The sequence below is a fragment of the Amblyomma americanum genome, unplaced genomic scaffold (assembly GCF_052857255.1).
Source record: "Amblyomma americanum isolate KBUSLIRL-KWMA unplaced genomic scaffold, ASM5285725v1 scaffold_73, whole genome shotgun sequence".
Lineage (NCBI taxonomy): Eukaryota > Metazoa > Arthropoda > Arachnida > Ixodida > Ixodidae > Amblyomma > Amblyomma americanum.
Genome location: NW_027526545.1, coordinates 448,716 through 463,914, shown reverse-complemented (window position 1 = coordinate 463,914; position 15,199 = coordinate 448,716). Strand labels below are relative to the sequence as shown.

General features: G+C 46.8%; 1 protein-coding gene across 4 annotated transcripts in view; it reads left to right on the top strand.

Annotated features, from left to right (window-relative positions):
- The first annotated feature begins 1,298 nt into the window (after window positions 1-1,298).
- The window catches only part of LOC144112366 (organic cation transporter protein-like), a 49,012-nt gene continuing 35,111 nt past the window's right edge, over window positions 1,299-15,199 (top strand). For 3 of the 4 annotated variants that reach the window (XM_077645215.1, XM_077645216.1, XM_077645213.1), the window contains exons 1-3: window positions 1,299-1,398; window positions 10,411-10,616; window positions 13,901-14,069. In XM_077645215.1, the coding sequence (XP_077501341.1) occupies window positions 1,349-1,398; window positions 10,411-10,616; window positions 13,901-14,069 (425 nt within the window). In that variant the 5' untranslated portion in view covers window positions 1,299-1,348. The remainder of the gene's footprint in view (window positions 1,399-10,410; window positions 10,617-13,900; window positions 14,070-15,199) is intronic. The other variant, XM_077645214.1, reaches the window with a different exon arrangement.

The window sequence follows — 15,199 nt, the reverse complement described above, 5'->3', positions numbered from 1 at the left end:
TCCGACCATCACCGCGACTGGGATATTAGCCCCCCATTTGTTACATTCGCCTACAATTCTACGCGTCCCGATACAGCCGGTTTCTCCCCTTTTTACCTTCTCTTTGGCCGCGATCCTTTGCTGCCCTTCGATAGTGTACTGCCCGCCACCGCCTCCACGAGTCCTTACGCTCGGGACGCCATCGCTTGCGCCGACGCTGCCCGTCTTGTCGCCCGCCAGCGGCTGTCGGCCTCCCAAGTCAATCAGAAACGACGTCATGACTGTCGCCGTCGTGAAGTCACCTACTCTCCTGGCTCCCTTGTGTTACTCTGGATCCCTTCCCGCCGTGTGGGCCTTTGTGAAAAACTGCTCCCCCGATATACAGGCCCTTATCGGGTCGTACGTCCGGTGACCGCGGTGACGTACGAGATCACCCCGCTACATCCGCCATCTCCGGCCGCTGCACCCCGCACCGACATCGTCCATGTGTCCCGCCTCAAACCTTACAACTCGCCGTCTAGATGGCCTGTGTAGTGCGCACCGGGACGGTTCTTTAGCCGCGAGGGGGAGGTCATGCTACGGACGCTGGGAGGACGACGAAGTGGTTGGTAACGAAGACGACGCTGAGGTGCGCGCTTGTGTGCTGAGAGTCTACTCCAAGCCATCGGTTCCTTGCGTAGCAGGTTACCTCTGCTCTTTCTACTGCTGCTTCTAGCCGCCACGTATCAATATCACCGGTAGATTTCTATTTTTCAGCTCTCTTCGGCATGGCGATTCAAAGCAGCGTAGAAGAAAGTTTTAGCACCCTTTTCAGTCATTTGTATGCTTCCTTTAATAACTGTTGATAAGCTGCGACTATAACACGTGGACAGAGGCGGGTGGTGTTTATTTCTTTGCGTAACTAAGCGGCTTTATTCTTACTGTTCTGCTGTTAGTTTCTTTTTCTTCTTGCACTTGACCAATGCGTGTCTCTTTGAAGAGAATTTAAATGACTAACCAATATGTGTTGCCGAATCCGATGTGCCGGTGGTGAACCGGACAACCACATAGGAGACACAGAAACATATGAGATACAGAAACACAGCCTACATGATGTGCGTCATGGCACTGCTGAGAAGCGTCGTATATGTAAAAATGTGAGAGGCTTTTCGGAATTGTATAATCTTCTGAACAACCTCGCACAGTGTTTTGTGTGTTGATTTCATAAAATTTTCAGTTTCTCCTGGGAAGTTGGAAAATGAGGCTTGAGCTGCGTAAACTGCTACTATTGTAACATGCTGAGTGTGTCTCCAAACTGAACATCTGCGTGTCGCAGTGGAACCTGGTGTGTGGCCGCAGCTATCACCGATCCGTCGCGCAGAGCGTCGTCATGGCGGGTGCCCTCGTCGGAGTGCTCCTCTTCGGTGAAATGTCGGATCGGTAAGTCCCGCCCTCGCGCTGTGACAGCGACCAAGCGGTTGGCCTGCGCGCTGCCGCTCAAAGAGCCATGCCCGTTTCTAGTTCGCCATAGCACGAAAGCCACTTCAAAATGCATTATTGGCACCCCCACGCGTCTATGCTTGTGCGTTTTCCGTCTTTCAAGACGTTACGAAGAAATCCAAGTGCAAGCATCGAGACGGTTTGACGGATGGCGTTCAGCCGCGGTTCGCGTAAGGTCCTTGGTTCTGGCGCATCGTCACGGTAACCCACTGCATGTTCGCGCGATGGCGCTTGCGCAGCTGGGGCAGAATTCAACGCAGGAAAAACTGGGGCAAAACGCGACATTTTTAGCACTTGGCGCCACCTAGCTTTTTAATAGGCGACAGAATCAAATATTTCGCTCGCATAATAAGTCACATGTTCTCTATTATTGCACTTCAGTCTGACAAGATTGGTCTTTTCCAAGAAAGAAAAAAATTGCGACGGGAGCCTTGAAGAACAAGGAAGCGGTCAAAAAGCCGCGAATTTGTGGACACCACATTTTTCACTGCTGTGTAGCTCAGCCGACCAAGCGTCCTAGACTTACTTCCGTATATAATTGTTACAATTTATTATAGGTCTTATGTTACGCAAAGTTTAAGAATGCTTGCGTCTCGTGTTCTTCGGAGTGAATTATTTTAGCAGCAGGCTGCACATGGAACAAAAAGCTACATGTCGGTGCTCTGCATGGCCTAAACTATCGATAATGATCTCATTGCTTGCCTAGAAGCTTTGTATTGTTTTATCGCTCTCTGGGACAACTTGCAGAAGGAAAACACTTATTGCAGTTTGACGCTAAGAAGACGAGAAGAAAGTTCTGGCAAGCTTCAAGCTGCGCTCGTGACATTAAGTGTTAGGTGTCCTTTAAGACGCCCTCTACGAAACAGTAAAACAGCTGGGGAATATGAAGTACAGCAGCTGCACAGAGCTGCTTTGTATCCTAATGTTCACATTCTTTCAGGGTAGCAAGAAAGGTTTCTTGCACAACACTTTCTGATAATGCAGCAAGTTCTGTTCGGTGCGGCTTACAATCTCGTGCAAAATATCGTGTTCACGTAATACGAATCGAACCAAATCTTATGAACATTCGATAGGAATGCAGCGAAAGAGCAACAGCAGTGAAGCGGAAACGGCAAAAACAGCTGCGAATAAGACAGTAAATTCAAAACTATTGACAAACAGGGCATACACGAAAGCCTGGCTGCAGAATAGTCTTGTCTCTATAGCGCGCCACGGAACAAAACGGTGCCCGCTTTTGTCTGGATGCAGTGTTTACCATGCGGATAGGCTGACAAAGAATGTGCGCCCCATGGTTTGGGCAAGCTACGACGCTTTGAACTTTGCAGTATCATAAAATTTAAATGCGTTCCGCTTAAGCTAGCGTCTTGATATTAACTGAGTGCAACGCCAAGTCAGTAGTAAATAATCCTGTAATATTAGTTTTTGAAAATTCCGAATAATTAAAACAATGATTTGCGAATTTGGGGCGCTGTTTGCCCCACTCTTCCCGAATTATTTTATTTATTTATATATTTATTTATTTATTTATTTACATTACCCGTCAGGCTGTGGAATTTCAGAGCGGGAGTAGTAAATATACAAAGAACACAGAGAAATACAGTTTGTAACATGAATGCGGTATATCATCTAAATATACAATGTTAGCTAGCGCTACGTGGAACTGTTCATAATTTACAATGCCAGCAACTTCTGCAAGAAGGTGGTTCCAGTCACGTGAGGTTCGCAGCAGGAATGGCTGCGAGAAGCATTTCGTGTTGCATGACAAAATCCCGACTTTGTGATTATGATCAATTTGGCGGGATACATAAATTGGCTGGGGGATGAGGTGATCAAGTACAGCGTGATGATGATACAGGTTGTGGAACAGGGCGAAGTGAAACAGTTTTCTACGCGATGTCAGTGTTGGGAGGCAGAGATTCGAGTTCATAGCAGTTATACTCGCTGTGCGGTTGCAGTTTGAAAGGATGGAACGTACAGAGTTAATTTGCTCCATATCAAAATCATTAATTAAGCTGTCATAGCAGGGTCCCATACAGGTGTTGCATACTCGAGCTTGGATGTATTGGTGTTTTATAAAGCAATAGTTTCAAATTCGAAGCAACATTAAAAAAGTTGCGACGTAGGTAGCCTAGCATGAGATTAGCATTTTTAATGATGTTCTCGGCATGAGGAGACCAGTTAAGATTAGAAGTAATGTGAACGCCGAGGTATTAATGTGACGAGACTGATTCCAACGAATTTTTATCGATGTAGTAGTGAGGCGGGGCGGAAGTTTTCCTGGATACACGCATGACTTTGCATTTGTCAATATTTAGCTGCCTTAACCAATCTTCGCACCAATTCCTTATTGCGTTGATGCCTGATTGAAGTAATGTAATGTCTTTAGCGTTGGTTCTTTCTCTAAAAATGGCGTAATCATCAGCGAATAGGTGAACATGAGAGTTTACAAGAGATGGGAGATCATTAATGTCAATTAGAAAGAGTATGGGTCCAAGAACTGAACCTTGTGGAACACCGGAAGACACCTCGGTAAAACTGAAAATATAACTGTTAGCAAAAACAAATTGTGAGCGATTAAGTAGAAAACATTCAATCCATTTCAATAAGGTACAGTCAATATTCACTTTAGTTTTTGAAGTAATGGTTTGTGACATGCCTTGTCGAAAGCCTTTGAAAATCTAAAAATATACAGTCAGATAGTTGTGACAGGTCTAGAATAAGATGCAATGCATGTGTAAACGACATTAACTATGTTTCGCAAGAGTCAGATTTTCGAAAAAACATGTTGTGCTGACGTAAAAAATTAGTTTGATTCATGGAAGTCAACAAAGTTAGTGAATACTATATGTTCAAGCATTTTGCACCAAGTGCTGGCAAGGGGTATGGGAGAATAATTACTACGGGATGCTTTGCTGCCGGATTTGTAGACTGGAACCACCTTTCCGAGTTTACACTCAGTACGCAGCGTTGATTAGTGAAGTGATTGCTGCAAAAGTTTAGTTATTATAATGGAAGAATAAGCTGAAGTGATTTTTAAGAACTTTGGGTTCATGCAGTCATAACCCAGAGCGGAATCAACACTGAGTCCATTAATAAGCTTAATGATACCAGGAGTAGCAACAGCTATAGGTGGCATCAAAGCATAGTTGAAGTCGTGAGTTGTACGTATATGTAGATCACACATGGCTGTTAAATTGTGAGTGAATGCGCGGTCAAGAATTGTGGCGCAAATGGCGCAAGGACTAGGGTCACCTGATAAGTCAGATAAGGCGATGCTATAATCGGTGGAAGGATTAATGACACGCCAGAGTTTTTGCACATTCGTGGTTAGCATAGAGGGCAGTAGATGTTAGTGGCAGCTCTTTTTAGCGTCTTTGAGCGCCTCAACATACGTGTTGTAAGCCAGCGTATACGAAGCCCATCACTCACCTTCAATAATCCGCCTTCAATAATGAACTGTTCGTACAGAGGCAGGGCGTGTGCATCGGCTCCTGTGTCGCACCTCTACTCAGCGATCTTCTGCTTGCAAAGGCGGATCGTCGGCTAAAAGAAGCGTTGCTCAACACCAAAGTAATAAGGGTTTTTCGTTTTGTCGACGACTTCATCATCGTCTACAAAACGTCTGATCAGGACCCAGGCAAGGACGTAGAGGCACTTTTCAATATATTTTCTGAAAACTTAGGAGAATTTGAATTGACAAAAGAACTGCCTGATGAAGGCCAACTTCAGTACCTTGACCTGCAGTTGTTTCCAAGTGAGGACCATCTGTGCTGGTGCTATGCTCCGAGGTCAAAGAAAAGCCTTTTGTCATACTCTTCCTCGCATACGAAGCTCGTCAAACGACCAATATCCTTGGGCGCCTTGAAGAATGCCCTCCAAAGATCGTGCTATCACCGTCAGCAAGCTATCACAGACTCCCAGCTGAAACGTCTACGCGAAGCGGGCTTCCCGGATGCCCTCATTTCAGGGATCGGATTCAAGCTCCTGAAAGATCTCCGCCAATCTGGCCACCCGAAGAAGCCACGGAATGAAAAAGAGAAGAGGGCTGTTATGCCGTATCTACAGGGGATCAGCCACTCGTTGAAGAAGATAATAGGGCGTGCTGGAGTTGATCTGATTCTAACTGCACTCAGAAAGCTCAATTTGCTTTGCAGATTGGTGAACGAAGATGCCCCAAAACCAGCGCGGTGCAGTAAGAAGCATGAACGAATGTTCACCAACTTTGACACGGAGGTAATTTACGAGATCCCGCTGTCATGCGGGGCTTCTTATGTGGGTCAAAGTGGACGTTGCATAAACGACCGTTTACGAGAGCACGCCAATCTGCACGGGATACGGCAGCACGCTGGCAAAACACGTGTCTGGCTGTCACTACACACCTAACTTTGGACGAAGTCAGATTTTGGGGCGATATAATCACCAGCACAAGCGCGAGCTGTTTGAAGCTTTCATCATAGATAGGAAAGCCGCGTAATGCATTCGCACGCCATCGATGGCATTGAAAAGAAAAGAGATTCAATATCTTGAATAACTATGACGACATGATGCGACAGAAGGAATTCTTCCTCGCCTTCTACTGTTTTTGTTTTTTCCTTTCTAGTATTTATTGTGAGCAATGCAATAAAACCTGCAGTTGTAAGTAAGCGCTGTGTGTGTGCGTGTCTCCTTTCTCGTGTCCCGTGTAAGCGCGCTGTTTTTCGGTGAGATCATGTACCAACTGGCCCGGCAACTGTCCTTAATACAACATAGAAGCATAAAAAAGGATAAATCTCGCTAGCAATTTAAGAAATTAAGAAAAGGCAAAATTAACTGCCGCAAAGAAAGCCAGCAAAACCCAGTGGACAGCAATGTTCCCTGAGACATCACTCGAACAACAACTGTTGTGAAAGTTGCTGCGAGGCCAGCTGTTTTGAGAAGACACTTCCTCAAGTACCGCTACTACAAAATCTCATCTGTGAACATAAAATAATTACACTAATAATAATAGCTGTTTTCTTCCGTTCCTCTGAAATTACACTGTTCTTCAAACAGTATTGGCATTTCTCGGGTATAGATTCCTTATTCCTTCGACATAACAGCAGACATTACCCAATAGCAATTAAAAAAAACAGAACGAAAGGGCAAAAGACGCGGCTTTTTGCAGTGTGAAATACTGAGAAGCTACAGCAGGCGCAGCTGGCACCGCATTTCTGGGACATGCGGTTCAACTTCCGGTGGCTCCACTAGCGCCTGCTTCGGAAAGCGGGAATTCGGCATCCAGCCACGTAGTGATCAGTGGCTTCAGAGGCTGCGCGGTTGCGCCATCCGGCGAACTGCGAACTGAACCATTTTCGCAGCGTGGAGCTGGGGTAGGTCTAGGAGCCCCTAGATGGCGCAGCGTGTCAAATGTGGTGCTCCGCTCGCCGCGAAGAAAATTCTGAGCGCAGACGACTGCAGTTATTCGCCGATTTCGGACAGTCGAGGCAAGTTCTAGTGTTGAACTATTTATAAACAAAAACGCAGACTATCGTAAGCAACCTTCTAGTAAGTGGTTGTTCGCGACAAGTATTTTTCGCAGGAGACTAATAATTGGTTTTTTGGGGAAAGGAAAAGGCGCAGTATCTGTCTCATATATCGTTGGACACCTGAATCGCGCCGTAAGGGAAGGAATAAGGAAGGGAGTGAAAGAAGAAAGGAAGAAGGAGGTGCCGTAGTGGAGGGCTCCGGAATAATTTCGACCACCTGGGGATCTTTAACGTGCACTGACATCGCACAGCACACGGGCGCCTTAGCGTTTTTCCTCCATAAAAACGCAGCCGCCGCGGTCGGGTTCGAACGCGGGAACTCCGGATTAGTAGTCGAGCGCCCTAATCACTAAGCCACCGCGCCGGGCTTTGCGCAGGAGAATGTTTTGCAATACGGACACAAAAATACGAAACGCACGGTTTCTAGCGCGCGGCATATTTGTGGCCAGAGCGCGCAGTTCTCGCCTCGTTTGAAAATATATATAGTGATTTTTTATTTAAAATAACAAAAAGGAAGGTAAAAGATGTTTGCTCACCCCGGCATCTGCCATCACTAATCGGCGGCACCTGATTTTGAAAATTGAAAATTGGTTTTTGGGGAAAGGATATGGCGTAGTATCTCTCACATCTCGGCCGACATCTGAACGGCAGCGTAAGGGAAGGGAAGAAATAGAGGAGGGTGTGAAGGAAGAGGAGAAGAATGACGTTCTTTGCGGAAATTGAAAAATTGAAAACTGGTTTTTGGGGAAGGAAATGGTGCCGTATCTCTCTCACACCTCGGCCGACAGCTGAACCGCGCCGTAAGGGAAGAGAGAAAGGAGGGCCTTTAACGTGCACAAGCTGCTCATTCCAGACGTAAGATGTGGTAAAACATGTGCAAACGCTCTTTAAAGACGAAATGTGTGCGTGCGTGTGCAAGTCTGAAAAAAGTTCTGCGCACACATACCAGCTCAATGCATCTTTTGCTTCGGAAAGAATCTTGTCGCGCCAGAAAACCAAGCTCTTGCACAAAACTTATCAACAAGGCTGCGCATGTCGGCGGGTTGAAAAATGTGACATGCTGGCAGCTTTCAGCCATCCTACTGGAAGAATCGGCTGTTAACTTGGACAGGTTTGTGTCAAATAAAACCGTATGTTTGTGGTATACTAATAAAACCACAATTAAATAATGGGTATGCATTGTATACATCCAATTACTAATTAAAGCGTTACTATATCGCACCGCAAGCCGAATTGTAGACCCACCTTGACCACCCAAACGAAGCTAATTTCGTTTGGGACGTAACATGAGGGGGTGTAACTCGACAACGGGTAGACGTGCATCGTAATATCTCATAGATGGTGCTAGGCGTCGATCGTTCCGCTAGGCGGCGCGCGTGCGCGCGTAGCCGAGCATGGTGGCAGTCCACCCCGTTTCAAATGTGACGTTCTTATGTTCCATCCTTCCGTAATGAGACGTCTCCCTCCGGAGCTCCTCTCAGATGCGCTCGTTTCGCCAATACGTTCACTACCACATTGTGCTTTTGAGAAGGACATGGATGATCCCAAACCATCGACATCTTACGCCGTGGCGGAAGAAGATATGGGAATTAAGTCCAAGAGATCAGACATACTCGGACACTACCCAGAAAGCCAGGCGGCCAAATTTGTATTTCCATTCATGTGCCTCACTTTAATGTCATTCATATAATTTCCAGTAAACCAAACAGCTAACGCTCGTTACTTAACGTCTTCCAGACGGTGGCCGCATCTTGGGTAGGAGAAACCAAAACTATACGTTCATTTCTTCCCCTGACATCATACACACACAGTTCCACATCTATGCACCGTATTGGACCGTGACGTCATCATTGGCACGCGGGAGGTGGTTGTTTCTACAATGCTATTGTAGTTGGTGCTGCAAGTCTCAGTGAGATATGCGATGGTTTCTAGTTGCTGCCACAGATGGCGCTGTGATATCAGGGTGGTAGCAGACCCCCCGGAATCTCTAAACATGAACGCTCTTAAATATAACCGAATCGGGCATCTGATACAAAAGCCAGAAAAACAATGCACACACGAGGGGAGCAGGAGGAAGAGGCCCAAAGGTAGTGCTGATGAACCTTCAAAATAAACTTTTCAAGAAGAACCAGTACCGACTCACCCAGCTAGCCATTCTTGAAGATAAGCAAGGCCTAACTTCGGTCGAAAAAGAGTGGGCCATCACTGCGTGCTCCGCAAAGAACGTTGTAAAACTGGACTGCCGCACTATATGCGAGTTTTAGTAGTTAAGCCACCTTTGCCCGCACAGCGCTTCTCGAAAGAACATATGCCATTGATCTTTTCCGTCTAGCCAGCATCTATTGGTTTCGGACACCGGTGCAAGACACCCGGCACAGCCCGTGGTGGTGGAGATAGCGAGTGGCGGAGGAATGTAATTATTGTACGGGTGGAAGACAAACTTCGGACAACCACTGCATAGAAAAACTGAATTTTATCTCAGTGACAAATTTTCCAAAAAAAAAGGAGGAGAATAAATGGCAGCGGCTTAGCTCGGCTGAGTCTGGTTTTTTCAAGTAAAAGCTTGTTATGCGTGGCTATGCTGTGTTGCTAAGAGAGCTTAGACTCAACCTCTTCGTCCGTCGCCGAAGCCAAAGTCGTGGCAGAGGCGGAAGCAGCAGCGGCTGCCTCCAAAGCACTTCCCAGCCGCCTTTCGGTATCCTTCAACCGCCATACGACGCTCCCGTTCTTCGTCGGTCTCTGCCGCTGGCTTGGCACGTTTAACTTCACTACCTCTAGCTATACACTTAGCATGACAGGACACGTCAGCCGGATGATCAGACTCTGCCGGTCGTCTACGAGGCCGTGTCTACATACGGCGCAGACGGTCCCGGCCGAATTCATTCATCCATAGTGAGAAACTGCGAGGCGGTGGTGTGTATGCACGCAAGAGTGAACTTGGTTAATATCGAGTCACGCGGTTAGTCATGTGAACGCAGAGAGAGAGAGAACCAACTTTATTACCAAGGATTTGTAGATGGTGGGTGAGTTTACCTCACTATGACCCCAATACAGGGATGACCTGTATTGTCTTCTCCAGCTAGAGCAGCATTTGATTCCCGCTATATTCGGAGGGAGCTGGCAGGAGCTTACGGAGTAGAGGCTTGACCTCACATCCCTGTAATATATGATCTTTGGTTGTCAACTGCTGGCATTTTAGGCAGGCGGACAGCTGGCGAGGTGGCAGCGGCGCGCGCTCCACCTGCGGCGAGTCACGTGGTACGTCACGTGGCTGACACACCTCCACTTGAAGGTCAAATGTACCTCGCCGATGACCTTGGCTCGCGAGGCTAGAAAAGCTTTTGCTTTTAAAAATGGACCATGCGCAATGTTCAACTGGGTGGTGGTAGGATAAAGAGAGCACCTGCGTGTTTATGCTTAGTTTCCTAATGCCCACGACTTGGCGCAGTCTTGGCCGCCGCCCGACATTCTTCACTTGCGTGCTGGTCATCCTGGTGTTCGGGTCCCTCTCCTCGCTGGCACCGGGCATCGGCTGGTACAACGCGGGCCGCTTCGTTGTTGCCATGGGCGTGGCTGGATCCCAGGCGACCACCGTATCGCTGCGTAAATGGCCACCCTTCTTGTGTCCGAGTGCCAGGGATGGATTCGGGAAAGGTAACCTGTGCGCGGCACTGAGCAGCTCAGCTGTTGCTCAGGGGCGCAAGCTGTGTTACGTGGGACTCATACACGCTTCTCACAGGACAGAAGGCGAAAGACTTGAGCGAACGCGAGTGGCGCTCACCCTAGCATCTGTTTCTAGTCGCAAAAGCGAACAAGAGTGTTTTGCATGCTATTTACGTTACCACTAGCAATCGTCAAAAGAAAGTCAGCAGGCCCAAACAACTGATGGAAAGTTAGAAGCCCGAAGAAGACTCGAGAATACGTTAGTCAATGTGACGTTCCTCTTCCCGTACTCCAACCTACAAATCTACACCATGTGTTCTTTTTCTGGAAGTGCGATGGACGGCCATCTGATGCACTTACCACGTGTGTGTGTGTGTGTGTGTGTGTGTGTGTGTGTGTGTGTGTGTGTGTGTGTGTGTGTGTGTGTGTGTGTGTGTGTGTGTGTGTGTGTGTGTGTGTGTGTGTGTGTGTGTGTGTGTGTGTGTGTGTGCGCGTGCGTGCGTGCGTGCGTGCGTGTGCGTGTGTGTGCGTGTGTGTGTGTGTGTGTGTGTGTGTGCGCGCGCATGTGTGCGTGCGTGGATGTGTTAAGCGCTAGCGCTGAAACTCCAGGGTTAGTTTCCACATTATATTATGAAATATCTTCTTGGGGGAACGCAAACTTGACAGTGCAAAAGTAATTTTCCTTTCAGTTGCTTCAGTATCTTGGAAGAACGTATTCGGTCCTCCGTGCCGTCTACCTTCCTTGTGTCCGTGTGTGTTTCGCAGTTTTAACCAAAGAAAGATGAAAAACGTAGTTTCAGTAAGCTTAGTTTTTTTACATCGTACGTTTTTCTCAACGTCATTTTGTGGTGTAGTGCTTTCGTCAGGACTATGGATTATATAGGGCCGTCGTAATTAACAGTACGCGAAAAGTCCCAGTTTTGTTTCTGTATTGTTTCGAGGTCCTACTTGCAGATTAAGAACCAGAGTAGTGAAAAACCTGTGGCCTCATGGTACTCCTGACGTTAGATTAGTTAATGGCGAGTTGTGACTTAGCAGGTGGCAACTGCATGCGACCTTTAAAGAAGTGCTCGAGCCATATTATTAATGTTGCAAGGTTCTTATTGTCGATAGTTCAACGAATCGGTGTAATATACAACTGTTCTTTCGTTTATGCTTTCATCAACAGAAAATCTGAGATTACAAATTTTATCCCCTCTACGCCAAAAGTAATCAGTTTAACCATGACGCCGCTCACCACGACCGCCAGCCGCCAATGCGCATTGGCGGTTGCGGCGAGCAGAGGTAGTAAACAGCAGGCGGATTGCTAACTTGTCACTGCCCAGATTTCTGCCGAAACTCCAGTGTGCCCTATGGATAATTTTAGTAATCTGCACAGGAAGGGACAGGTAATTTCGCTGTTATTCACTTGATATGTCATGTAAAATTGGGAGTACAGTTAAAACTTATCTAACGAAACCCGGTTTTACGAAGTTCCCAATCTAACAAATTTTGGTTCCTTTACAAGTGCCCGTTGCGTTCAGTGTTCTCAGTAACCGGAAATAACGAAACAAACAACTACTAAACCCGACTTAACGAACTTTTTCCGAGAACAAGTGAGTAAAAGAAAGGCGATTTCTCACTCAATCTCCCAACGATGTCTCGCAGCTTGTTGGAAACGTGCAGCAGTAATATCTCGGCGCCCAAGTCACGACCCTGGTTTTGTTCTGACGGGGCTTCATGCTGCGCTGCAGCACGGAACATAAGACTCGGCAGTCGGCGGTGCTTCCCACCTTGGCTTTGAATCCGCTCTGTCATATGGCGCTTTTGTGCAATAGCGATTTGGGCTGCTTTCGCGGACTTTTTATACGCGAAGGCGTGGGCTCTCGGCAAATGCGACGCCGCCGTAGCTTTTGAGTGCCGCTACGTTATAATTTAAGATCTGAAAGGCCGTAAGAAGGCCTTCTTCTATTTTACGAATTTCTCGACTTAACGAAATAATCCGTGGCTGATGTTCACTTGGTTAAATCCAGTTTTAATTGTACAACAAAAGGCAGCCGTGTCTAATAGCCTCAGATGTTGAATTGGTGGCTCGCAAAAGACTCAAATGGCGCAAAAGTCTTGCATATGCATCGGCTTGTTTTTTTTTTTTTACAAATGAAAACAAAAGCTCTTAAGAGTTCCTCTGCTATCTTGTTACTATTCCGCCTTGAATCGTTGCATCTAAAGGTTTGGCTCACAAGTGCCGGCCGAGCAGTGCGCCGGAAAATGTCCTCACTCTTTCTCATGCTTCACGCGTACTTCCTCAATCCCTCGTTACAGGTGCACTGAGGGAAATAGAAAACTAAGGAAGACGGTGCGCTGGGCAGACAGATTATTCCTAAAGAACACTACCTATGTTTTTTCTGCGCGTAAAAGTGACTGCGTTGCTGAAAAACTCACAAATGTAATTCCCACTGTCCTTAAAGGTCACGTGACTCTGACCTCGGAAAAGGTTACTTCTTTTACGACGTGTGTTTGGCGGAGCTCTCCGGCCAGTTCGACGGGCCGCTTCCCGACGTGAATGCCGTTGGTAGTTTGAGGTACTGAAGTTAATGCGTACAACGGCTACACGCAGGCTAAGTGCACAAAACGCTAGGCGAAAGACTCAGCGCTCATGTTTTGTGTCTGATCTTTTTTCATCGTTTGGATTACGCTGTCTTAATTATAAGACTCTTCGCATTCTTGGCTGGGCCCCCCGCATTGTTCTCTTCGTATTTCGAAGGTAATTGCCCACTAAAGGCGCAATAGCGTTCTGCGGGAAAGCAGAGAACCAATTTTCGTCGGCGAAGAGTTCCCGCTACCTAGCGCAGTTGCAGGAATAACCAAGGAGTACCGCCTCGTATACTTCGCTTTCTCGACATGTTATGCCGTATCAAGGCTCTTTTTTAGGCAAAAATGGCATATTTGTCATGAAGCGGCAGTCATTTATCAGTATAGCTTGAATCAGTTTTCCTCCTTATATTGCCCCTTTAATGAGATTCTCCACTCACAAAAAATGGGGATCTCTTATTTAACACAAATCGCGCACTTGACGTTGGGCTCCATGCGCCTCACATATAACATAGTGACGCACAATGCGTGGGCAGAGGCTGCAATGCGGCCGTATAAATGTGCGCTGTAATAAAAAATTAACTTGCGAGTTGAGCTTACTCTCGGACGTCTTGGCTGTTTGACTCCCATCGAGCACACGTCTCGAACGAACACCGGCTTTGCGAACACTATAGGCTTTCCGCCCTGTCTCTCCCCGTGCCCAGTGATGGAGATCATGCCGCCGCAGTACCGCATGATGATGAACGTGGGGTTCGGCATCGGATACACCATCCCCCTGCTGCTGCTGCCGCTGCTGGCCTACTACATCCGCGACTGGGGATACCTGCAGCTCGCCACGGGACTGTCGGCCCTCATGATGGTGCCCTTCTGGTTGTAAGTGCATACAACTGCTTGCGGTCGCTGACATCGAGACTCTAAATTGCCATTGATTTTCATCAAGCATGCATCGTTTTAGGCGCAGACATCCGCGCTTCAGCGCTCGTCTCGCAAGGTCACGCAGTCCGGCACTTCGCCCAAACAGAGTGCCCCTCTCTTTTTGCAGGGTCTCCATTAGTCTATCAGACCTTGAACAGTCTGAAATTAGTCTCGTCTATGTCTGGAAATCCGGCACCGGCAATAAAGCACTGAAACACAGGGAAGTCTACATCCCTGGTCGAGTCGAGGGGTCAAGCTGGATTCTCGCTACCGAGGACTACGCGCTAAACTCAGCAGCGGCGCGTCATTTTGTTCTTCTCAGGCCTGACAGGAAATTTTTGTTTTTGAGCACTTTGCTGTTTGTTTCTTCTATGTTCAAACAGGCTTTTACAAGCCCGGCAAAGCTCTTCTGGTACGGGCTCCCACTCGTTAATTTCTGTTTTTCTTCTTTTAAATCCTTTTTGAGAGGGCAATTTTATGGAAGGTTCTGACCGAAACGTAGTCGCAAATAATTTTCGGTTGGCGTTCTTTTCTCAATTAAATTCCTTTTCCAACTAGACAGACCTCTGTGGAATGTTTTATTTTTTGTTGAATTCAAACGCTGTCTATATGAGTTCATACGAGGCTCACTTGTGGTTCATATAACTCGTATGAAACACATATGAAACACATATAAGAATGCATTCATATGAGATTTTTTGATAGGGTATAGGCTTTTTTGACACCAGTGTACTAAGCCCTAGCGGATTTTATCGAGTCCCGCTCGTCATACGGCTGCGATAATTTTTGGCTTACGACCAGTCAAGCATGGCAAGTCCTTTATGGCACTACGTGTTTGCTTTAACGCGAGTAGGGCTCACCCAACACCTTTTAGTTTTGCAGGCTGATTTTAGTTCTCCCGTCCAAATAGAGATTTTTTATTGCAAAAAAAATATGGTGTCTCTTGTGACTAAGCATATCTCCATTTCTTGGAAAAAAAAAGGAAAGTGACCACTATGGTATGGTTTTGGACAAAAAAATGGTCTCTTGGGAGATTGAAGCGACTTTGGCGTGTTTTTATTCAACCCACCGCAAAAACTTTTTTTAAT